Here is a 27,335-nt window from a genome sequence, read left to right as displayed (position 1 = left end):
CCCGCCCGCTCACGTGATAACATAATACGTCCCCGTCTTCGACGGGCGTATAAAAAAAATCCATCATTGTGAATCAGCTGCCATAGTTGAGGATTATAGTACCAGTATTTCTAAACTTTATTATCACAGTACCGATCTACTAAAGCTTTACAAGTATATAATGCAGTTTGTTCACAAATATACCAGGGTATATATATATGATGCTGGAAACTAACACTAAATGTGAATATCTAATACATTGTACTGTGAGGTTGCAGTTTCAGCTGAAATTGACACCGGAATGTAAGAGAAATGAAATATAAACCATAAAATGATAGAAATGTAGTGTTGTGCCTGGGTACTCTTACCAGTATGACTGAACAGCTTTTACATCATGTAGGTATAACATCACAAACTGCTACCAATATAGGGTTGTCTCAGTTTTACATGAAGTATAGGTTTTCTGTCTTAAACAACACAGTTAATCTTACAAGATGTGTATATTGATTTCAATGGAATGATGTTACATATATATCTATGGGTAAAATGTTGAATTACATGGAGGAATGAATCATTAGGCCATCTCCAAAGTCAAATTACAGATATAGGGGTAACCCTATCTTCTTCAATGACATGTACTGTCTTTGATATAACACAGACTTGTGTTTGTCCATTAGGCCTATTTAATGCATTTGTTTACAACTTACAAGATGGTATTTTCTTTTTGTATTCAATTAAAATTGAACTCATTATTGCATGTTGTTGATAACTGACTTGTATTTTTTGGTATCTTTGCATTTAAATTATCAGAAGAAAGTTATGATATAGTTACTATGAATCGACGGCTTCTAGCTAGTCATATATACATGTATTAACATTGCCTCGTTAGCCTCACGACCTGTTTCAAATATATGAAAGCCTTATTAATAAAGATAAAAAGCCTCCTGACAATTAAGTTTGAAAAAACTTATCAGAAACCTTTTAGAAATAAAACTTTGTGCGTAGCATTTTTTGTAATACACGGTATCAGGACTAATGTTATTATCCTTGGCAATATACAATTATCATCTAGAGAGAATTCATTCATCAATTATCAAAAGTAATTAACATCCTTTTGATAATTAACTAGTATTTTTTTTAATATTTTCATTTCGAAACTGTATTTCATGACTTATTGGCAGGATATCATTTGAAGACCTATATATAAATAGCTAGAATAAATTTACAACAGGGTAAGTCCTGTTTCAAAACATATATGTGTCGCATACACCCCTGAAATTTCATGATGGACTGTTCCAACCTATGAATTGGAAGAGTTCAAATGTGTCTCCAGGGGTGAATGAGTTAAGGGAACACATGCTATAACAGTTATAACAACAGGTGCTGGATATCATTATGTACCTAGTTTGGGTAAAACAGGATGTCCTCAATGTACTCAGTACTGTATTTGCTGAATTAAAGCCCCTGCAGATACAAGCACCCCTTTAACTATTTTGACACGTATTGAAATTGAAATAAATGCCCTTATTTCCAAACCTACCCTGCATTTTAGCCCTCTGTGGTTCCAAACTATGTCATTATACAGTACTTCGTATCCGACTCTAGATCTACGATCTAAGGAATTCACAAGACTTTTTTCCACTGTTTTAGAAAAAAAAATGGAATTTCTTCTTAGGAATGTGTCTGATAGTTATGTCATCTTTACAGAGTTTAGGTGCCACAACTTTTGTTTTGTTACGTTTATAAGTCGCCCTTCTGTCAACTTTTCTAGCTCCCTGGGTGCTAATTATGGCAAATATTTGATTATTCTATATACCTATTTGCAGTCACTGCTGCATATTAACGGATGTGATTGAACATTGATATCTGGACCACTCAACTAAGGCAAAAGGAAACCAGTCCCTGGGATCTCAAACTGGTAGTTATAAGGATGAATTCTGGGCATTCAAATTACTTCCTCCATAAATATATCTATCACAATTGGTTTCCAGTACATATCCAAACTGTCAGACGGTGTACCGTAGATATACATAGAAAAGGCACAGGTTCTCTCTAGCTTTAAAGCTGCTTTCATCCACACCACGGTTCACCTGGAATTCTCAGCCCGTCTACCTAAGCATTTGTAAACGCTATATCAGAGGTAGAGATCTATGAACTTTAAAAACAATAACTCCTATGTTCAATGTAAAAATAGCAGCATTGTATGTACACTGTGTGTATGTAGGTAACATAGTAAGACTCTGTATGCCATTATAGTATATATTTGTGTTGATGTCAGCAAACACTTGTAGTCTAAGTGAACAGACAATGTACTAAGCAGTAGACATATATGATACCAATATGACCAAATTCAGCATGGGGCAAATGCAAATTCATTGCATTAAGCTCTGGAACAACCCGCTCCCGGGTGCCAACTTTGGGAGTTCATCTTATCATAATCAAAGCCAAATAACAAATTTGTTTTCCCAACAAAACTACTAATATTACAGCTACCACAGGTATACATCGTCAGGCTTGTCTGTAGGGTAGGGGACACATAATAAACAGCTACCACAGGTATACATGGGCAGGTGTGTCTGTAGGGTAGGCGACACCTTATAAACAGCTACCACAGGTATAGATGGTCAGGTGTGTCTTTGGGTAGGGGACACCTTATAAACAGCTACCACAGGTATAGATGGTCAGGTGTGTCTGTAGGGTAGGGGACACCTAATAAACAGCTATCACAGGTATAGATGGTCAGGTGTGTCTGTAGGGAACACCTTATAATTATGAACAGCTATCACAGGTATACATGGTCAGGTGTGTCTGTAGGGTAGGGGACACCTTATAAACAGCTACCACAGGAATAGATGGTCAGGTGTGTCTGTAGGGGAGGCGACACCTTATAAACAGCTAACACAGGTGTAGATGGTCAGGTGTGTCTGTAGGGGACACCTTATAATTATGAACAGCTACAACAGATATACATGGTCAGGTCTGTCTGTAGGGTAGGGGACACCTAATAAACAGCTAACACAGGTATAGATGGTCAGGTGTGTCTGTAGGGGACACCTTATAATTATGAACAGCTACCACAGATATACATGGTCAGGTGTGTCTGTAGGGTAGGGGACACCTTATAAACAGGTACCACAGGTATACATCGTCAGGCTTGTCTGTAGGTTAGGGGACACATAATAAACAGCTACCACAGGTATAGATGGGCAGGTGTGTCTGTAGGGTAGGCGACACCTTATAAACAGCTACCACAGGTATAGATGGTCAGGTGTGTCTGTAGGGTAGAGGACACCTAATAAACAGCTACCACAGGTAAACATGGTCAAGGGTGTCTGTAGGGTAGGGGACACCTAATAAACAGCTACCACAGGTATACATGGTCAAGGGTGTCTGTAGGGTAGGGGAACCTAATAAACAGCTACAACAGGTATAGATGGTCAGGTGTGTCTGTAGGGTAGGGGACACCTAATAAACAGCTACCACAGGTATAGATGGTCAGGTGTGTCTGTAGTGTAGAGGACACCTAATAAACAGCTACCACAGGTAAACATGGTCAAGGGTGTTTGTAGGGTAGGGGACACCTAATAAACAGCTACCACATGTATAGATGGTCAGGTGTGTCTGTAGGGTAGGGGACACCTAATTAACAGCTACCACAGGTAAACGCGGTCAGGTGTGTCTGTAGGGTAGAGGACACCTAATAAACAGCTACCACAGGTATAGATGGTCAGGTGTGTCTGTAGGGTAAGGACACCTTATAAACAGCTACCACAGGTATAGATGGTCAGATGTGTCTGTAGGGTAGAGGACACCTAATAAACAGCTACCACAGGTATAGATGGTCAGGTGTGTCTGTAGGGTAGAGGACACCTAATAAACAGCTACCACAGGTATAGATGGTCAGGTGTGTCTGTAGGGTAGGGGACACCTAATAAACAGCTACCACAGGTATACATGGTCAGGTGTGTCTGTAGGGTAGGAGACACCTTATAAACAGCTAACACAGGTATAGATGGTCAGGTGTGTCTGTAGGGTAGGGGACACCTTATAAACAGCTACCACAGGTATAGATGCATGGTCAGATCTGTCTGTAGGGTAGGGGACACCTAATAAACAGCTACCACAGGTATAGATGGTCAGGTGTGTCTGTAGGATAGGGGACACCTAATAAACATCTACCACAGGTATACATGGCCAGGTGTGTCTGTAGGGTAGGGGACACCTAATAAACATCTACCACAGGTATAGATGGTCAGGTGTGTCTGCAGTAGAGGGGACACCTTATAAACAGCTACCACAGGTATAGATTGTAGGGGAGGGGACACCTAATAAACAGCTACCACAGGTACACATGGTCAGGTGTGTTTGTAGGGTAGGGGACACCTAATAAACAGCTGCCACAGGTACACATGGTCAGGTGTGTTTGTAGGGTAGGGGACACCTAATAAACATCTCCCACAGGTATAGATGGTCAGGTGTGTCTTTGGGTAGGGGACACCTTATAAACAGCTACCACAGGTATAGGTGGTCAGGTGTGTCTGTAGGGTAGAGGACACCTAATAAACAGCTACCACAGGTATACATGGTCAGGTGTGTCTTTAGGGGAAGGGACATCTAATAAACAACTACCACAGGTATACATGGTCAGGTGTGTCTGTAGGGGAAGGGACACCTAATAAACAGATATCACAGGTATACATGGCCAGGTGTGTCTGTAGTAGAGGGGACACCTTATATACAGCTACCACAGGTATACATGGTCAGGTGTGTCTGTAGGGTAGAGGACACCTAATAAACTGCTACCACATGTATAGATGGTCAGGTGTGTCTGTAGGGTAGGAGACACCTTATAAACAGCTATCACAGGTATAGATGGTCAGGTGTGTCTGTAGGGGAGGGGACATCTGGTGTGTCTGTAGGGGACACCTTATAATTATGAACAGCTACCACAGATATACATGGTCAGGTGTGTCTGTAGGGTAGGTACACCTTATAAACAGCTACCACAGATATAGATGGTCAGGTGTGTCTGTAAGGTAGGAGACACCTTATAAACAGCTATCACAGGTATACATGGCCAGGTGTGTCTGTAGTAGAGGGGACACCTTATATACAGCTACCACAGGTATACATGTTCAGGTGTGTCTGTAGGGGAGGGGACATCTTATAAACAGCTACCACAGGTATAGATGGTCAGATGTGTCTGTAGGGGAGAGGACACATAATAAACAGCTACCACAGGTATAGATGGTCAGATGTGTCTGTAGGGTAGAGGACACATAATAAACAGCTACCACAGGTATAGATGGTCAGGTGTTTCTGTAGGGTAGAGGACACCTAATAAACAGCTACCACAGGTATAGATGGTCAGGTGTGTCTGTAGGGTAAGGACACCTTATAAACAGCTACCACATGTATGGATGGTCAGGTGTGTCTGTAGGGTAAGGACACCTTATAAACAGCTACCACAGGTATAGATGGTCAGTCGTGTCTGTAGGGTAGGGGACACCTAATAAACATCTTCCACAGGTATACATGGCCAGGTGTGTCTGCAGTAGAGGGGACACCTTATAAACAGCTACCACTGCAGGTATACATGGTCAGGTGTGTCTGTAGGGGAAGGGACACCTAATAAACAGCTACCACAGGTATACATGGTCGGGTGTGTCTGTAGGGGAAGGGACACCTAATAAACAGATATCACAGGGTTACATGGCCAGGTGTGTCTGTAGTAGAAGGGACACCTTATATACAGCTACCACAGGTATAGATGGTCAGGTGTGTCTGTAGGGGAGGGGACATCTTATAAACAGCTACCACAGGTATAGATGCATGGACAGGTGTGTCTGTAGGGTAAGGACACCTTATAAACAGCTACCACAGGTATAGGGTAGAGGACACCTAATAAACAGCTACCACAGGTATACATGGTCGGGTGTGTCTGTAGGGTAGGCGACACCTTATAAACAGCTATCACAGGTATAGATGGTCAGGCGTGTCTGTAGGGGAGGGGACATCTTATAAACAACTACCACAGGTATAGATGGTCAGGCGTGTCTGTAGGGGAGGGGACATCTTATAAACAGCTACCACAGGTATACATGGTCAGGTGTGTCTGTAAGGTAGGAGACACCTTATAAACAGCTACTTTTGAAGTGGGGACACATGGTTAATATACAGCTTCTACAGGTATACTGATTTACCATATATACCGATTGTATATAAGGAGTCCCCCTCCTACCGGCCACACCTAGGCAAACAAACCTGTGGTAGCTTTACACAAGGGTCCCCTCCCCTTTTATCTGACAGATCTACTCATGTATACCTGTGACAGCTGTATAATAAGGTATCCCTAATGTGTGTTTGTAGGGGGAGGTGAACATAATACACAGCTACAAACAGATGTATATATCATCAGGTGTGTTGGTGTAAAGGGGGGGAGGGGCTCCTAATATATGGTAAATCAGGTGTAATGGATAGGGCATTTAATATACAGCTACCATATACATGATTGGGTGTATTTGTAGGGGAGGGAACACCTAATATGCAGTTACTACAGGTACATATTACTTTTTGATGTTGTACATATTACTTTTTGATGTTGTAACTGACAGAGATGTGTCAGTTCAATTCTATCATAATAAAAGCAACCAATTAATACTTCAAACCTGTAAAATCCCTGGTAATTTTCGTAAATATATATAATATATACACCCCTAAAAATCTCAAGACTATTATATTGATGAAATGTAGTGAATGTTCATATCATATCTACAAACACCAAAAGCAAATGTTTTGTGTATGAGGAGAAGTGCGCAGCCTTTGCTATCCTTTGGGTAATGCCACCACCTTAAGAAAATGTGAGTGCTTAATAGTTCCTAAGATCAAACACTGTGCAAAGCTGACTGGCATACCATACAATCTGCAATGTATATATAATATACATGTTTTCTGACAAAGGTTCTAGCTCATAAAGTAAGCTCACACTGGATATGATCATCTACCTTTAACTCATTCACCCCTGAAGACCCGTTTGAACTCTTCCAATTCAAAGGTTGGAATAGTTTATTATGAAACTTCAGGGGTGAATTTTGTATTCTCCTTTCTTCAATTCGATCAGTGCATGGTCACTAGCCCTTTTTGAAAGCAACAACTGTCAAATTGTAATATTTTTAGTCTGAAGACAATAAGGAGTAATAGAAAGCAGAAAAAAATATTTTCTGAAGTGGGTGGATGAGTATTGCTAATGCTAGCGGAGTAAAGACACTGTTCAGGGAAGACATTGTGAGAAAACACAATGAATTTGCGGTTTGTGTATTATTTGTCCACAGACTTTAGTGATGGGCAATCGGCTTAAAATCATATTCGATAATTGGTTTGTAATCGTAAGTAGTAAACTGATTGATGAGCAACTGCATAATTGCTTGATAATCTTATGGGACTGAATACCCAAAGAAAGTGAGAACATTGTATATATACATCAATTCATAATGCAATAGACAGAGTTGATAACTAACTATAGATTAGGTTTGTTTCTTTAATAATGAATCAATTTCAAACAGCTTTTAAGCATTTTTTGTCAGTCATATAGTAAAAGTCATAAGAGTATTAAAATGACATTCAATGCATACTTTATTTACACTGTAGACATTTGACACTTTGATTTCAGTAATGAACCGATCATGTCGATTATGAAATTTGTAATTGTTAATAAGAATCGGAAAGGGCAAACCATTTTTCGATTAGATAATCAATCATCAGCCCATCACTACTCCACACATATATTGTAGTTTTCTGTATATAACCAAATTGTGTGTGCATCTAAATATACCTTCAGACTATGAAAATTGATGTAGTCGGTCAAGCGAAATGCAATATAGCCTAATACAAAGTAAAGAGAAGGTAAAAATATAGATTAATTACATGTTTACATAATCAAATGCACTAAGAAATATTGAGCCCCCCAAAATAAGTTTCCTGTAATTACTATGCCTGAAAATATAGGGTTTTTATTGGTAATTCATGCATGTTTATTAATGGAAAAGAATCCATTCTGTGTTATTTTTAATGGCTGAATGAGACTGTTGTACACTGACAAATACAATGTATTTAAATGAGGAGCTTGTTTATCCAAAATTAAACTGAATTTTGGCAACACTGAACATTGTAAACGAACAATTATAGAGTCCTATATTTACTTTATTTATAGGGGACCAATTTTGAGTAGAAAGTACTGTGTTTTGAGGAAGCATTGATATTCTTTAAGCCAGCAAGTGTTGCAATTAGTGTTGGAAAAAAACCAATATAAAGTTCATACATGATTTTGAAATTAAAGTGATCACTAATTAGTGGTGTTCCGATGAATCGACTAAGTCGAGCATCAGTCAGTTAAGCTAACAAACTGATTATAGTTAATCGAGTACAAAATCCATGATCAATTTTAGTCGGAATGCTAATGTGTAGATATTATGGAGTTTTCAGTAGACATTTTCCCCAGCTACTTTGTAAAATTGATGGCATCATCACTGCATGACTTACTTTTAGCTGATAGCTGCTAACTAAGACTATATATTACATATTCAGTGTTTGAAGAGAGGTATTTCTTATATTATAATTACAAGGTATCACTTTTTTATTTGCCTAAATGACTCGCAACAACAGTATGGAGGATTTCACTATGTATTTCTGTAAAACAATTATTAATCGATCATCGGTTGGTTAATGGTAACCAATGATCGATCATAACATTTCAACCGATTCCCAACGCTATCACTATATTAATCCAAGTCAACAGTATTAAAACATCCCACATTGACCAACTGTTCAGGTTTCTTTTAGCTTTGACCTTATTATCAACAAATATCTTCGCGTTGGTATACATGCAGGTAAATCAAACTAAAACTGAAGAAAAAAAACTGGTGAACACTTTGATCAAACGGGAACTTCTGGACTAACAAAACATGCTTGTCACTGCATGAAATCGTACAACATTATTTCTTAAATACCATATATCATTATCAGGGCTTTCAGTTGACTCTTGGCACGTAAAATAGACAGGTGCTTTATTTCAAATCCAAGAGTCCAAAGACAATTTTGGGGATCAAAAAGATACCCTCTAGGGTCAATTAAAACCCTGGTTATAGCACAAATTTGTCCTTATTACACAGGAATATATTCTGACTTCTCTAAAATCACTTGACATTTAAAAAAATAAACTCTCAACATGGAACTTAAACCATTATAATAAACACAATGAACTCAATGTTTTCAACTTGTAATATCTGCATATCTTCCCATAAAAACTTGCGATATTGTTTGAAATATAATGATTTATCAATCCATTTTTCAGAACTTTCCAAGGCAATACGTGTTCGTCCTTGTCAAGAAAAATATACCAATGCATGATCATTATTCAACAGTGCTTAGGTATGTGAATGACCCATTAGAGGGGGGTATGTATGAATTCAGTGTTTTGTTCAATAACTGCCAGAATTTTTCCAACTTTTTTTCAAGAGACTGTCTAAACCAAGAGACACAAAACATTTCATCTTGTATTAAGTGACACTACTATTAAGATAACTACAACATCCAGAAAATGAGATAGTTTCGCTCTAAAACAAATATATTAGGACAAAACATTGTATGGTATTTTCTTTCAATTTTAGTAGTCACAAATTAAGTCGTCTTAGTCTTCCATATATCATAAAAATCATTTTCATAAAAAAATGTGTTTGTCTTGTTTTTAAGCGAGTGTGACAAACAGCAGCCGTAAAAAGCTGACTCTTCTCTCACATACCCTACATGAAATACACCTAACAACAATGTAGAAAGTCATCAATAAGTTTAGTGGATATATTTAAATATTAATAATTATATAAGTGTATACAAAAATAAAATAAGGCGAAACAACCTAGGGCAAACAGGATTTAGGCCGAAACAACCCTTAGCGCACACAGGATTTAGGACGAAACAACCTGTAACCTGTTGTTATACAGTAGTATATTGATGATAATACGATTTAACCCACTATGATCATATTTTATTAATTAAAGTAGTAATTATTTTTATGATCATCTTTAAAAAAAAATCTCTTCACTCTAGCTATCAGTTAAATCAGCCATGAGAAATGAGAAATGACTACCATTCTTATATTATATATATATATATATATATATAAGAAATCATGTGAATAATTAAGTGTAACTACCATATATATGCAATATATCCTATTTTTTTAATGAAGCAAAGGAAGTTAAATATTTTTCCCTTTCAGAAAAGAATCTGTATACTGTGTTTATTCATATCATAGAGGAAACAATAACATTTTAACTTGTTCAATTACCAGCACAGCTATATAGTGTCTATACTGGTAACGGGTTGTCTATATACTACTATGAACTTTGATATTTCATCCAAAATGCCAAGAAACAACATCAGTTTGTTTACAGAACACATGACCATTTAATAAGGAAAGACAGGGGATAATATTGCAAGTGAAGCAGATATAACAATGTCTGAATTTTGTGTTAATAAACAGTGCTGGTGCAAAGTATCATACATGACAAGAACAAATTATAACAATATGACATGGGAAGTATTAAATGTTTGTGATTACAAAACAAAAAAATATTTCCCACCCAATCTGGAAAGAGGTGTCTGTGAGATATATTTATTTCTGAAACACCATCGAAGTCACTTACAAGTTATAACTGTGTACACATGTATTGTATGTGTGTATATTATGTGTGTATTCGAACCTCATTATATATTGCCTTTACATATAAGACGATGCGTTATGTATCCGATTCCGGTACGTTCACGATATAATTTTGATAAAAAAGAGCATGACATAAAGACAGCAAACTTAAGGTGCATGACCACCTAGTCCGTGTCTCAAACGAATACCCATGGAAGGTTTAGAAAAGTTAAACTTTCTTCACCTCCCGAACTTTTTCCCCGGCAGTAACCTTATCTGGGTCATTGCAAACGTTACGGTTCCGTCTGTGAAAAGATAAAGTAAACAAGGATACTTATACCGCATACACGGTTAAATGTTTGCCAATACTTACAATTATCTTTACACCATCGGTATTTAATCCTCACAATGTCCATAATTACCTGATGCAATGCCGTAAGTCCATCAATATTTGCAGTGTTGATATCTGCATTCTTTTCGAGCATTCGCAAAACTTCCTCACAATCACCGCTTGAACACGCGGCAAGAAAAACACATCCATCCTGAAATTTAACTTTTCTGTTGTGTGAAGACAGAGAATCTGAAGCCCTATTTGTGTCAGATTCTTCCCAGCGTTTCAATTGATCGTGCCTTCTAAGCAGGGCACTTGGTTGTTTTTCGTCCGCCATGACAGCTGCACACTGAATTGCAAATTCTCGAAAAGATCTCGCGGTAAATCACTGAAATCTCGCATCACACTTTACAGACAAGATGGCGACTGTTATTGGTACAGGGTTGAAAGGCATGGGGTGTATGCGAGCAGCTTCGATTGTTGGCCACAGGCAATCAACATTACATGTTCAAAAGTTAACAAGATGTTGTTCTACAGAAAATACACAAGAACCAGACATTTTAGATAAGACAAAATTGTTGAAATCTGATCGAATGAAGAAGAAAACTGGTAGGTTTTTAATCGAATGTACAGAATATTAATGTACTAGAGCATCGGCAAATCTGACTATATAGGCAGATTTGGCTAAATAAATTGTAGTTCACTATGACTATGTATATAGGACGGATGTAATCAAACAGACACTTACTGGTATTATATATCTCGTGCACGTCGATAAAATTGTTGACCAAACAGGTGAGTTGGTGAAATAAAAAAAAATATTTTTTTTTTAATTGAAATGGTGAATTTTCATCGTTGCATTTTTTCCCTGTCATCATGTGTCCCTTATTAGTATAAAATATAGCTTGTGTGTCTATTCTACATATGGCGTCGATGTCTTCATGAAGAGAAGCATCCCGAAGATGTAGATTCGCACCTCAGGCCCCTTTCACGCAACCTGAAAGAAAAGGACAGGCCCAGATCTGAACAGAGGCTGACCTCAGGAGTATTCTGCATGTGTAGATTGAGGGATCCAGACGCGCCTGACCGAAACTAAAATGCTGACTATTACTAGTTTGCATTATTTCTTAATAAAACAAGGAATGCATTTTGACTGTCCCATCAAACGATTATTTGAAGGATCGAGATACATTTTTAGTCAGTTATTTCAGACTAATTTGTAATTCTGTGTATGCAGAGCTGTAAGGAGTCACTGGTCTGTGGTGCATGGATAGAAGGATTATTTTCTTATCTCTGCCGCTGCTCCAATACAATTGTATACTGGATATTGGATTTTGACAGTCTAAGTTTGTTATCGCTATAATGTCACTCTGGTAAAATCCTATTGACTCGGCAATGGAGAATTTCTCTTTAGCCCAGGGCATTTGGTAGAGCGTAAGACTAGTAAGCCAGAGGTACCTGGTTCAACTCCTAGCAGAGACTTTGAAAAAATAATCATCTAGGTTACATTGGCGCCCACATAGGGACCTGGGAAATATTGACAAATATACTCAGTAAAAATTTCACAAGAATTGCTACATGACCTCTGGAAAACTCTGGACAAGTTCTTTCCTAGAGCTAGGGGGAGTAAGTTACCTAATACCTGGTAAGATCCTACCTCATTAAATAGAGCGTAAGACTAGTAAGCCAGATGTCCCTGGTTCGACTCCTAGCAGAGGCATTGAAAAACTAATGATCTCAGTTACATTAATTCTCAAGAAGAACTTGTGAGAACTTTTCCCAAATTTCTTATGTAGGTTCCCCTTGGTCCATAGTTGTGCATGTATTATTTTGTGACTGACCAGGAAATCTAGTCATCAGTTAGCCCAGAGACATATAAACCCAGTAGTATATACGTCTCTGGTTAGCCTTCTTGGCTTTTGAGAGTTTAAGTTAGTTATCACTATTTCTCAAGAAATAGAGAGTGACCTCACTTCAAACGAAAACTCCCAAACCCAGGCAGCTGTATACAATTTTAACCAAAATGATGCATTTACTGTTGATAAGACTATAAATCCAACTTATATGATAAAAAGAACAATGACGGGAAAAGTCCAAATTTACATAGAGCTGATGAAAATCTTACAATGATGGGTGCCACAATCCCTAAGTTCTATTTAAAGTATCAGCATACTGGAATGGTTCCTAGTATTGTTACACAATATCATTGACACATACCTTCCAAATCCATAGCTACCACAATGTATAACTTGTTTATTGTATGAAATTCATTATATTAAAATATATGTGTCTTTCAGGAGATGATGAATTCATACCATTTGTTATCAGAGGAAAAGAACCACAATCAATTGATAGACACTTTAAGAAATGGACAGTTTTTAAAGATATGGTAAGGATAACAAAAAGCAGCATTCAATACAGTGGACCATATATGATTAGTTATGAAATGTTGTTACTAGTCAAGGCCCATTGTTACGCGGACACATTGTCTTTCCTGTCTGGACACTTTGTCATAAGTGTGCGTTGTAAGTCCTGGCCCATTGTTTTCTTAGTGATAGCACATTGTAGGAACATATTGTAAATTATAGCCATTACCATCCCACTGAGAACACCTTGTCATTGTAGTCCGGGTACGTAACGTTGTCTTTGTTGTGATCAAGGCCAGTGATATTTTTACCCCATTTTTAGTGCCGACTTTAGGTACTTTCTCCAAGTAAAGATTTCCAATTTCTGACCTAACATTTTCCCATTTGTTTGTTAACAAAATTAAGTATGCCATCTTATAAACTGTTGTACAACGTTGTTAAAATTTTTGACAAATAGACGTTTATCTTTGGGCATTGAATTCAAGCTTCAAATTTTGTTTACACATGAGGTTGTTTGAGCGCAATTCAAACAAAATTTCCCTAATATCATACATATGTAACATGTCATAAAATTCCCAATTCATTGTGTTCGCGCAGTAGAATTCTCAATAAAAAAAGGCACCGGCCCTTTAGAAAAAATAGTAAGAAAATCACTGAAGGTACATTGCCTTTGTTGTCAGGGCAAAGTGTAGGCAGGGTACATTATCTTTGTGGTCAGGACACCTTGTCTTTGTTGTCAGGGCACATTATCTTTGTGGTCAGGACACCTTGTCTTTGTTTTCATGGTACATAATATTTGTTGTCAGGGCACATTATCTTTGTGGTCAGGGCACAATGTCTTTGTTTTCATGGTACATTGCCTTTGTTGTCGGGGTAAAGTGTTAGTCAGGGTACATTGTAGGTCAGATCACTATTGTCAGGGCACACTATATTTGTGGTCAGGGTACATTGTCTTTGTTGTCAGGGTACATTGTCTTTGTTGTCAGGGTACATTGTCTTTATTGCCAGGGTACATTGTCTTTGTTGTCAGGGTACTTTGTAGTCATGGCACATTGTCTTTGTAGTCAGGATACATTGTCTTTGTAGTCAGGATACATTGTCTTTGTAGTCAGGGTACATTGTCTTTGTTGTCAGGGTACATTGTCTTTGTTGTCAGGGTACATTGTCTTTGTTGTCAGGGTAAATTGTTTTTGTTGTCAGGGTACATTGTCTTTGTTGTCAGGGTACATTGTCTTTGTTGTCAGGGTACATTGTCTTTTGTTGTCAGGGTACATTGTCTTTATTGCCAGGGTACATTTTCTTGTCAGGGTAAATTGTCTTTGTTGTCAGGGTTCATTATATTTGTGGTCAGGGTACATTGTCTTTGTTGTCAGGGTACATTGTCTTTGTTGTAAGGGTACATTGTCTTTGTAATCAGGATACATTGTCTTTGTTGTCAGGGTAATTGTTTAACCACATATTCTGTCTAGTCATGCACATTGCATGTCAGATTGTTACATGAATGTTTATTTCTAGGGCACATTGTCATCTTTGCTTGGGGACATAATTATCAGGGCATGTTGTTACTTAGGTATGTTTTTCTTCTAGTCAGAATGTTGATTTGAAAAAAAAGTCTTATATTCAAGAACATCTGTAGTCTCAAATATGTCTAAATAAGATCCTGAATATACTGATATTCAGGGCAACAGAGGTCAAATGTTTCAACATAAAATATATTTTGCCAACAGTTTTAAATAACTGATGATTCGCACAGGCCCTTTGAACCTTTTGGTCCATTATGACCGAAATTTTATTTAAAATAATTCTAAAAGGTTTGATGTTCCTTTACTTAAATCTCTCTTAAAATATTTGGATGCTAATTTTTAATTTTACTTCATTAATTAATAAGTTATTGTAAGCTCACCTGGTCCTAAGGACCAAGGTGAGCTTATGCCATACCGTTGCATCCTTCGTCTGTCCGTATGTCAACAATTTCTTCAAAAGACTCTTAACCACTGATTGGAATTTAACTTAATTTGACTGGAAGCATCCCTAGGTGGTGGGGATTCAAAATTGAACAAATGGTGGGGCTGACCACCCAGGGGGCTGAGGGTCAGGGCGGGGTCAATTTGGCTATATTGCTATAAACGACTTCTTCTCTAGAGCTATGCACTGGATATCAAACAAATGGAGGGGCTGAAGCCCCTCCCCCCCTGGGGGGGGGGGAGCAAAAAGGGTTATTTGGCTATATTGCTTTAAGCAACTTCTCTGAAACTAAGCAATGGATATCAACCATATTTACCTAGTAGCATCCCCAGGTGGTGGGGGTTCAAAATGAACAAATGGTGGGGCTGACCCCCCATGGGTTTGAGGGGTAGGGCCAAAAAGTGTAATTTGGCTGTATATTGCTTTAAGCGACTTCTTCTCTGGAAATAAGTGATAGATATCAACAATATTTAGTTGGAAGTATCCCTAGGTGGTGGGGATTCAAAACTGTACAAACGGTGAGGTTGGATAGGGAAAATAATAAAATTGCTGTTAAATTGATTGTATTTTCTATCATTTGTTTATTTAGAAACATCCGGACAGACACAATGTGATGACAACAGAACAGGACTGGACCAAAGTATGGCCTACATCAGGAGTCTTTAGATGGTCCTCAGTACCTCTAGCTCTCCGTCAGGGAGTTATCAGGGTAAGTATGGCCTACATCAGGAGTCTTTATATGGTCCTCAGTACCAAGTCTTCAGTATCTCAGTACTGCCAGGCAGATTGTGATGTAAGGGGAATTACAGGCCACAGCATAGGTGGTATTCATGCAATACCTGCTCACAAGAGAAGATAACTCTGCAATATGCAAAGACGGAATAGCTATGGCATAGTACTGTTGTTTATTTACACTCACTGTTATATGACTGATTATTTGATAATATANTTCTCTTGTGAGCAGGTATTGATTGTTACGTCATTGCTTTGTGTGAAAAAATTACGTCGTTTTTCTCAAAAGTTGATGACGTTACTCTCACAAACCAATGACGTAACAATCAATACCTGCTCACAAGAGAAGATAACTCTGCAATATGCAAAGACGGAATAGTTATGGCATAGTACTGTTGTTTATTTACACTCACTGTTAGATGACTGATTATTTGATCATATATTTTTGATTTTGTATATTTAACCAATTTTCAATGTTGTTGTATAATTGACCTCATTTAATGATGCATAATTGACCTGAATTAAAATTGACCTCATTTAATATTGTTCCAGAATGAAACAGAAAACGAAGGCATAATACCAGACAAGGAGGGGAATACAGAATTGATAAAGGTTCCTAACTTCCTTCACCTGACGCCACCTCATGTGTGGAAGCACTGCCAAGCATTGAAGAGTATGTTTTGTTACCTACTTCATTTGTATAGCGTAACACTTTGCTCAGATTATCAAAATCCAGTTGATTTGATGAAGGTCTGCATTGAGATGAAAGTGATGCAAGGAACAAATACAAATGATATTTATTACGTTTTTGCCAGTGAAATATCGGATTCTATTACTAGAGTCTATCAACTTGATAAAACTGATATTTTCACACTGTGAATATATCACTTTTTGGTATTGACCAATCATAACAGTATCTTCTATTCCCTGCATTCAAAGGCAACAATTTTTTTTCAGATTCAAATGAAATGACAGAAGAATAAGTGGTTGTTATGGTAAATGTTTGGTACACACACTTAAGTATTTACATAAATATACCATTAATAAAAAAATTATAAGCAATCAGACCAGAAAATAGCAGAAAATGTCAGAATAGCGTATCCCATTCAAAATGGCGCGCAGCCTTGTTTTCAAGCATGACATCATTAGAATATGGCGCTAATTATTACGCTTTTGATTCATGCCCTTTTTTAATGCATTACTTTTTTTTCATGTTTTATGCTTCGAAAATGTAATAAAAAGAAAAATTTAATGGTGTCTTCAGTAATTTATAAAATAAATCATATTATAAACTTTATTTCACAATAAATATGAAACAACTTATTTCAACCTATATAAATCATTCTTGTTGGCCCCGATGTTAGCCCACAGAGGGTCTTAATGTGGGAGGAAACCAGAGTAACCAAAGAAAACCCACATAGTTGGGCAGAAGACCCCTATATCTTTTCATGTCCAATCGGCGTATCAAACCCTGATGGCCTTGATGAAATACGTATTATGCTTTAATTGTAAGGAAAGTGTAAGTTCAATGAGCCAATTACACATTAGATAGAATTTTAGGTAGAAACCTGCTAAGCATTCACTAATTAGCAAGACTTATTTGGAACAATCCATAAATCCATACGCATTAAGCCGATTTAACAAAAGATCTAATTATTCTGACTAATCAAACCTTGGGCGACGTATAAAGCACAAATACTAAAATCACAGGAAGATTCTGTCCTTGAGGTTTGATTTAACATGTTCGCTTTGTCAAGAGAGGGTGGTGTTATATTGAGTATCTTGACATAGGTGTCATCAGACAGGTTTTGTCGCTACTCACTGTTGCAAACCCAAACTTTTCAAAGGTAACAAGCAGCAACATTTACAAAAGAGCAGCAGTTCTGTGAAAAATGAGACCAAGTGTTGCTCGATTGTTTTTGTTAAATGTTTTGGACGACACTGAAGTCGGTTTGATCATCCTCCTCTGCATCATTCAGATGCTTGAATGAGACTGATTTATACTAGGGTAAGAAGTGAAGAACTGTAATCCACAGATATTTTTTACATTTTAAAACATTTCTCCATACTGTTTTGATCTAACAGTTGATGTATAAAGTTAGTGTTGGTCCATTGATTTTGTATGTATCATGGTGCACTACAATACAGGATCTGTATTGTAATATACCAGTATACCAGTATATTTGACACCTCTAGTTAGTGTTATACAGAAGTAAACTTTTAAATCTTTATCGTTAATGTTTACAGAATTCTGTACTCCATGGCCAGAAGGTTTGGACAGTAAAGAAGACTGTCGGCTCCATTTCCCTGTTGAGGTGGTGACCAGTGACTACTGCTTTGCAGGGCCATCAATCCGAGATCCACGGTCACGAGTTGTCACAGTCAAGGTCAGCTATTACATAAAATCTTATTTGGGAGATTAATTCAATTTTAGACAACTAGTCTGTTAAAGAGTCTTGTAGTGTCCAGGTCCTGTGTACCTTGTAATGAACCATGTACAGTTAATCACTTTATGATAGAATGTTTTGGTTTTCAATTTATCCCTGACGAGTTTAAAGATGATGATATTGGTTACTTATGTGCAAAAAAATGTTCTAACCATTTTAATGTTCTTGTTGGAAACTGGTTTATACTGTGAAGAGATTAACAAAATTGGCGGTTCCAACATCAATTATATTCCTACAGTTTGGACCTATATGATTTAAAGTTTGTTTCTGATCCATTCAAAATTTAAGTTTATTCTTAGATAGCTCTCTGTGTGTAGTTACAAATTCAAGTGATGTAGAATGTGAAGATTCTGATGGATGACTTTGAGATCTTCTGCTTCAGGTGAAGTTGTCTGATCTAGAACTGGATGAACATGCACGACATAAACTGCTGAAACTAGTCGGGGACCGGTACGACAAGGATAACGACATGCTCATCTTCAAGACAGACAAGTTAGTGCCAGAATCTTGCTGCCAAGTCAGAAAATCTAATCCATCAGATATCTCCATTTAGTTTCATTGTTCCATGATTTGAGCCAAAAATGTGAAAAATGTTAATACTTCATTAATAAAAACAGTGATCCTTCTTCATCAAGAAATAGCATGGATTGATTGATAGTTTGTTAACTTAAATACATGTAACCATTTCTAGCTTCTTTAGATCATTCCTATGTTAAGACAAATTTACTGATTCAGTGTTTAGGATAATGTGTAAAACTATTTTATGTGCCCTCACGATAAGATTTTTCAAAGTGCAGCACTCTGCATATCCTTTTGCTGAACCCCTTGGTTCTGCCTTTTTATCGCAAATGAATAACAGATACCATTAATCTTCGTTGTCTGATAATTGATTTTGTTTTCATTCGCAGGTGTCCAACTAAACAACAGAATAGGGATTATGCTATTTTTTTGCTGACTGCAGTCTACCTGGAAGCGTGGGTAAGTCTACCCTTCCACACTAAGACACCTGTATAACATAGATATAAACTGTATTTATTTTACAACAATAATAAAACAAGTATTTCAAGTTATATTAATCACTCTTGTTGACCCGGATGTTAGCGCACAGAGGGTCTTAATGTGGGAGGAGACTAGAGTACCCATAGAAAACCCTGTGATCAGGCAGGTGGCCCCATACCTTTTCTTGTCTGATCAGGGAATTGAATCCCGTACGTCTTGGTGAAAGGCTAGTGCGCTATCACTTTTTTTTTTCCAGTACTGACATCTTCATAAAGCTGTATGCAATTTCTTTATAAAAAATCCTTTTTTTAATCCAACCAGTTTATACGTTCCCACATGGTGTCAGGTTACAGAGATTTCACTGTAATTCTTAATGTATGTCCTGTTATTTTTGTTTACTAAAAGTAATACCATTGTAAACTGATCATTTTAGAAAAAGATGCCTTGGGAGGATGATATTGAGGGAGATGACTTCTTGGATTACCAATGGAATTTGTCCAAAGCCAAAGACAGGACTGTTCTCAACTTGATGTCTATGGCCGAGGGCGATCAGGTGAGCTATCTTTGTGTGAATTGAGATGAGGCATCCTTGTACAAGAGAGATCGGACATTTTTTTTTGTACATTTCTTTGGTTTATTTATACCCATGTTTAATAGGTAGGGAACACATTATCGAAATATTTTACTTTATTGAGTTTATAAATAAAGTATTTCCTTTTAACAAGAATCTGAATAATAAATCAAAAAGTATTAACATGTATGAATAGTTAATACTCACTTTTCATGCTTTATGAGGATTATTAAGGCTGCTTAGGTATAGTTATAATAAACTGAGGACATTAACACTGCAGTCTTAATGGGCACATAATGTTTCGCCTCTATGGCACTCTTGTTTATAACAGGGGTGCTCAGTTCATAAATGTTGTCTAAACTGAGAAACTGTGTTGTGGGAGAAAACTGTAATTACCAATTTTCTATTATTGAAAACCCACTTGTGTCAAAAATAAAGCTTTATGATTTCTGATTCAAATGAAATATTTTCATTTCCTAAGTTGGGAAATTGAGCATTTGCAAATACAGGTATTCCCAAAAAGGTGAGTTGGTGTAGTAAACCAAAATTATGCTATATACACAAACATTGTACAGATATAGATTTAATATAGGAGTTATTTATAGTAATCAATTTTTGATAGAATATGAGTCACATGATATCTATTTTTATCTTCACAGAACTCAGTTTATCACAATGAAGAGGAGAATGAAATTCTGGAAAAAGAAGAAGTCAAAAATTATGCGAAGGCAATTTCAAAAATTTACGACGATGAAGAAAGCATAGAAAATCTCAATGACTTAAAGCAATCGGCACTTAACATGTTACAGTTGAGGACTTCGTAGCATTAGTAACTAAAGGTCAACTCGGTAAGAAAGGCGGTGGATGGAATAGAAAGTGTGCTATTTATGAAAGGAAATCGAGTAATTATTGATTTGCAATTTTGAACAGAATAAAAACTACAGTGCTAATATTGTCTTTGTTTTAATTCATGAATCTGTGATTAAATCCTCTTCAAGCTATCATTTCTTGGTGTTTATCTGCATTTGCGTACATTTGTATATCTGAAATAGGTATTCAAGAATGATGTTTGCCAACTTATATGGTTACCTCAGGACACCATAATATATTTGGTCTATGGGATACCTAAGATCACAAGGTTAAAGTCATCAGGCTTTACATATTGGAAATATTAATTGTCCCCCGAGTTATTTTGACAAAAACGAATCTGTAAAGGTAAATGGAACAGAGTCAAAAATGCTAGAAGGACCTATCTTATATCATGAAGCAGCTTAAACTCTCAAAAAATGGAAAATAGCAAAAGTCCAGGTTCAGACGGCTTACAGTAGAATTTTTATGATGCTTTTGGAAATTTATTGGTTATTTGATATTAAGACCAATGGATAAAAACTTTTCACTAATTCTAACTCCGCAATTAATCAGGGAGGTAACCTAAGATAAGGATAAGTTAGCTAATTGTGGGACTGAATATATTGAACAGAGTAATGAGAACACTAATTACTTGTTTTTGAAAGATGTTTTAAAAGCGTGGCTAAAAGTAATACAGGCAAATAACACAAACAGCTATTATGAATCCTTTCTTAAAACTCTGATTCGGTTTAGTCAGGAAATAAAAATAGCACGCAAAACTATCTTTTACAAAGAATGGTATCTAAAAGCAGTCACGGTAAATGTCTTCCATATTAAGAATGTCAACGTAGATAAAATCAGATGTAATTTTCTGAAATACCAGGGCATAGTATCTGTAATTTCAAAGGACCTACATCAATTTCAACAATTTAATACATATATACAAGTACTGTACCCATATATCTAATTGAACTTAATACTTATCCTTAAAAGTAATAAAGAAGCAATATACTTTGTAAAAACAATATTATATCAACTGGCAAACAAAAATGGGAAAACTATAACATCAGTGATGAGTCATGAAAAAACATCTACAAACTTCCTTTCCGGATCACTAAAAATTCTAAACTACAATTGTTTCAGTACAGGATCAATCACCACATTCTAACTACAAACTCTCTTGTATTTAAAATGGAATTAGTTGAAAATTCATTTTGCTCTTTCTGTAAAACACATCGGGACTATTGAGCACGTTCTATGGGACTGCCAAGAAGTTAGAAGATTGCTTAATATTTTGAGAGGTTAACCCAAATTTTTCATATCAACTACACATTGAATAAAAAACAATTTATTTTTTGTATAATTGGTGCTGACGAACTAAATGCTAAAGTGGACATTTTAATAAACTTGGTAATTAAATATTATATCTATAAAACAAAATGTTTTAAAAATACATTATCTATGTTAGCACTTCACAATGGAATTAAGGAAACATACAAAGTACAAAAACAAAGGTTTCTAGGATATTGGAGAAAATGGTCCCCACTGATGGAGACACCCTGACAGTATGCCATATTATATGCACAATAACAGTGAACATTTTTATTCATAATTATAACTTTTTCAAACTCAAATATCTGCAAAGTTCATTTTATTGATATAAATGGTATACAATGACCTACTTAACAGTATACCTTTTATATATCAAAACCGGAGAATAGACAATGTCTGCACATAATTTATACTTATATATGTTAGTATTGTCTCATGTTTTCAAAAATATGTTTGTATACAAATTTGTATGAAGTATTTATGTTTTATGTTTTGTGGGATAAGGTAAGTAAATGAAAGAGTACACACACAGGTTATCAGTGTAACTCATTGTATCACTATGTATATATGTGTGTGTATGTTTGTAAAGATGTTATAGTATGTACCTGTTGTATGTGCCAATGTATCAGTGTATGTAAGTGTCTGTCCTTTAAGTTAGGTTCAAATGTTTTAGCATCTCCATCCAATTTATGAAATATGATGAAAGAAAGACGAATGTTGAATGAAAGCCTGCCTGTGAGAGAACAATACATTGTAAAGGGGATGATCCCAGGCATCCTCATCAAACACTTGCTGAGGGAGTTAAATACTCGAACCTAAAAACAAAAATGTTTTCTGACTATATTCATAAAATATTTTTTCCATGGTCGAATTAATATGCTATCCGTGTGCCAAGTGTTAAGTGTAAGGAACGCGCATTTAGAACATGATCATGTAAAGAGAAACACTATTTGAAATACAAAACAACGTTATTTTGGACCCATGTTTTAAAGTTACAGTTCAAGTACCGTCTAGTAGCTGCATTTGACACAATTCGGTGGCAACGGTGGGATATTTTACTTATTGAAGTATCAGTTTAACACAAGGAGAATGGCATTAGCATCAGTGATAAGTAGATTTTCGGAAATGAGGTTTGATTTAGGAGTGAAATTTTCATATGGAGTCAACGAAAAGAAAATTAATGAAATACAGAAATCACTGAAGAAACGACTCCCAGAACACCATTTTTGGAGGGGAAAAAGGAGAGTGATAGGAACCAAGATATATATGACAGCACCAACAATTTGTGAACTTTGAATGATCGAAAAGAAAATGAAATCAAAAACAAAATCAGGAAATCTCCGCGGGCAGGTAAAGTAGTTGGTACCAGGATATGTATAANTCATACAAATTTTTAAAATCATGTATGACATTGACATTCTGGACAAGGATTTCTTTTTTTTATCAAAATGGCAACATTGGCTACAACAAGAGGAAATTCAAAAGAAAACTCTTCAAGAGAAAGATGAGGCTCAATGTAACCAGGAACCTGTACAGTAGTAGGGTCGTGGACGTGTGGAACACTCTCCCAAATATAGTTGTAGAAGCCCCCTCCTTAAATAGCTTTAAATCTCAGTTAAACAATCACTGGCGTCATCATCACCAAATTTTTACCTACATGTTACTCACAACCGAACGTGATTAGAGAACAGTATATAGATGAGTCCCAAGAAGCTGGATCAGCTTACGTCGACGTCGACACTCCATGAAAACTACATGAAAACTAATCATTTTCCAATACAATTTAAGTAAGATAAAGAAAATGACTCAACAAAAATAATTTCCTTTGAATAGTTCGCGACATATTTGAAATTACTCAAAAGCGGGCATTGCGACCCAATTGTGAAAACGATAATTAAAGTAGATATTATCTAATAAGTATGGTTGTGGTGTGTTATAATGTTCAAGAGCATACACTTGAACGCTGAGTTACTGGACGATATCAGTCAAGCCAGCGAACGGAGCGAATGTCGTCCTCCACGACAGGCGATTGCTTTGATATTTGTCTCCTCCAAAAACCTCGAACACATCATGCACAGCACCAACATGAAATTCCCGAATAAAGGTAAGTTCATTCTCAATGTGATCAACACGGATATATGAAACGACACTACTGGGACTCATGAACCCAATTGACGTAACAGCTGGAAAAGTCCTCTCGTATGGTAAACGAAATAACATTATTCTTTTGGATATCAGGAAAACCCCACATGAAGCCCCCGACCACTATACTTAAACTTAGGTTCTACGGAATTCATGATCCTATCCTGTTTAGATCAGTTCAACGTTATACAAGAAATTGTTTTAAGAAAAATATTCAACAACGATTTTGCCGACAGCGTGAGTTGAAATTTCCTATTTAATGTTCCATAAAACCCTCCAAGATTATGAGCTTCTCCAAGAAAGCTCATGGAATATAATGTTATTTGAAAAAGGATTGCAGATGACTTGTACGCCAAGAAATCCTTCCCCATTCATTTAGCATGCCAAGCGATTACTTTTAAAAGCGGTTGGCAGCAACAAGCGCACACGCTAATGACAATTGGCCATCACCCCATTTTGACTACAACATATATATTATTCACTAGATTCGCTAGCAATGGAAACGGAAGAATTTGATTCCTGCATGCAGCAGAATCTATGGGACCCATATCAACAAAATCAAACTTATTTATTTATTATTTCATTTCAGACCGAGGATCCAATTACAGAATTGAAAGCAATGATTAATATAAAATAGTAAAATAACACAGATAAAGACATACATGTACTATATAAGATATATACCAACGTAGCATAAAATGCATAACAAAAGGAAAACACTCTTGGCACATCGTAGGGTCATAACCAGACTCGCTCGCACTCTTCTACGGAATTATCCCTGTCAATGNGAACAAGAGCCAGAATTCCTGAACATACGCTAGCATCGTTTCTCCTTTTCCTCATAAGAAGTCGTGACAGGTGAACATCAACAAACAGGTAAACAACCACAAAAATGTATAAATCCATGAAATCTAAATACGTAATTGAATCAATTGTAATATTGCACATCATACGTGACATAATCTTCAACTTGTTTATACGTACATGTAAATAATATTCGTCTCTGCACGGGAGTCTGAAGTTTAATCAATATTGGTATAACAATCTGTATATAAACAAAAATAAGTATACGGGGTATTTTTGTTTATATACAGATTGTTATACTCAGGGGGGACCCAAAAATTAATTTTGGGTGTTGCCCAAAGTTTTAAACTCAGAAAAAGACACAAAAAAATAAATAAACATGTACATGTATACTACTTACTTGCACCAAACAATATATAGAACTTCATTATTTCTGAGATTGTGACAATTATAATTTCCCTACCGGGCAGAGCGAGGCGATTTTTTTTCTCTGAAGATGTAATACTAAACTTGTTCAAGCACTGCCAAGCGTAGAAAGCAAGAATTTATTGGACAGTATTTCCATTGTCAAACAGATCGAATAAGGCATAGAATAGTTTTCTGAGTTTGCGGTATTATTCCAGGTTATATTTTATAACATAGAGTATTTATATTTTATGATGGCCGAGCGGAGCGAGTGTTAACAAATTCTCTGAAACAATGGTAAAAATGTAGTTTTTTTGGTTAAAATGTTGATGTTTGTGTTATGCCTTTCATGTGCATGTTCAATGTGTTTAGGCGAGCATTTTGGCAATTAAATATTTATTTATTTTGTCATAAATATGAATTATGATTTGACTGTTTGTCTTTTATTTTGAATTTGTATGCATGAAATGTACAAGGGCAACACCTGTTGAAAAGGATATATATATATACATGCCAGGCGTTCATGCTTTTAAACATTGGTTATTATTCACGCTAAGGTGGATGCTTTATTGTCTTTGAATTTTTTGAAATTTACATTTTTTAATAGGTATAATAAATCACTCCTGGTGATCATGTGTACATGAAACCACAGGTGAAAATACAGGTTTATCTATCATGAAATAACAATTAACCTATATACCTAATTCCAACAGATGGTTTATCCTCTCTCAACGGACAGGGGATCACCACACCCTGACATTAGAACAATACGATTAGGTAGACAGTCCGTTGAGCCTTCACCACTGACTTGACTGGACACCCTACTAATATATAAACAAAAGAGGATTAATCCCCTATTGTTTAGAGTATAAGTAGTGGACTCCTTGTTTGGGCAACTGCACCCTTAGGTATATATAGATATTTATACTTGCCATAGAAAATCATAGTTCACGGAATGGTTGATATCAGAAGAAAATCCCATATGAAAAAGAGGAAAATCTTCAAACACCTAAGTCCAGATTATTTTTGGACACAGAAAAAAGGGTGTTGCCCGGGCAACTAAGGCAACACCCCTGGGTCCGCCACTGCTGATTATTTATATCGATTAAACATCAGACTCATGTGGACTGTTTAGGTCAGTCATAAATTGGTAGACTACTAGATCTATACTAGCGATTAGTCTTCCGGATATACGTATTTTGTATCACATTTAATATATTCTAATACATAGTCTATATCAAAGAAATTTGGTTTTCTCACCATTTTAACTTGATAAAAAAAATATCGAAACACTCTTGAAAAAATAGCAGATGCAATATTTTTACGTTGTCCAGGTGGTAGAAGGGAAATAACTCCCGATAAGACCTTTTTAGAAATCTTCTGTTTTGAAGACAACAAACGGTTACATCAGCTGCGGCACATTTGGAAGTGCACTGTCAGGTAAATGACTTAAAACAAAATCATTCATTTGTATGTTGACACTTGTATATTATCCAGACATAAATTTGTATCACAACAACTTATCCATGCTTAACATTTCCTGATTGATGGTCACTCAATCGGATACACATATTATTGTCAACGAAATGTAAACACCGACTCCAAAGAAAGGATTTTCGTGTTGATTACCCGCCATTTTCGGTGTCGATGGATGTCCAATCTAGATGATCACGGCGGATAATCACTAGTTCAGTGTCAACTCAGTATCAAATTCTTG

At 36.3% G+C, this 27,335-nt stretch overlaps 2 protein-coding genes across 19 annotated transcripts in view; one reads left to right on the top strand and one right to left on the bottom strand.

Moving 5' to 3' along the window:
* The window catches only part of LOC110459072 (protein phosphatase 1 regulatory subunit 12C-like), a 103,886-nt gene extending 92,502 nt beyond the window's left edge, over window positions 1-11,384 (bottom strand). For 15 of the 18 annotated variants that reach the window (XM_021511128.1, XM_021511125.1, XM_021511129.1 and 12 more), the window contains exon 1: window positions 11,098-11,384. In XM_021511128.1, the coding sequence (XP_021366803.1) occupies window positions 11,098-11,343 (246 nt within the window). In that variant the 5' untranslated portion in view covers window positions 11,344-11,384. The remainder of the gene's footprint in view (window positions 1-11,097) is intronic. The other 3 variants (XM_021511140.1, XM_021511145.1, XM_021511143.1) reach the window with 1 other exon arrangement.
* An 8-nt stretch (window positions 11,385-11,392) lies between these two features.
* On the top strand, window positions 11,393-21,036 carry LOC110459073 (28S ribosomal protein S35, mitochondrial-like). The gene is made up of 9 exons (XM_021511146.1): window positions 11,393-11,615; window positions 13,304-13,395; window positions 15,927-16,046; window positions 16,622-16,742; window positions 18,317-18,456; window positions 18,899-19,008; window positions 19,425-19,494; window positions 19,949-20,068; window positions 20,746-21,036. The coding sequence occupies exons 1-9, from the start codon at window positions 11,426-11,428 to the stop codon at window positions 20,908-20,910; spliced, it is 1,128 nt and encodes a 375-aa protein (XP_021366821.1). The 5' UTR covers window positions 11,393-11,425; the 3' UTR covers window positions 20,911-21,036.
* The last annotated feature ends 6,299 nt before the right edge of the window (window positions 21,037-27,335 follow it).

Source organism: Mizuhopecten yessoensis, unplaced genomic scaffold, assembly GCF_002113885.1.
Source record: "Mizuhopecten yessoensis strain PY_sf001 unplaced genomic scaffold, ASM211388v2 scaffold9963, whole genome shotgun sequence".
Taxonomy (NCBI): Eukaryota; Metazoa; Mollusca; class Bivalvia; order Pectinida; family Pectinidae; genus Mizuhopecten; species Mizuhopecten yessoensis.
The sequence above is the reverse complement of the archived record's forward strand: the minus strand, read 5'-3'. Positions and strand labels throughout refer to the sequence as shown.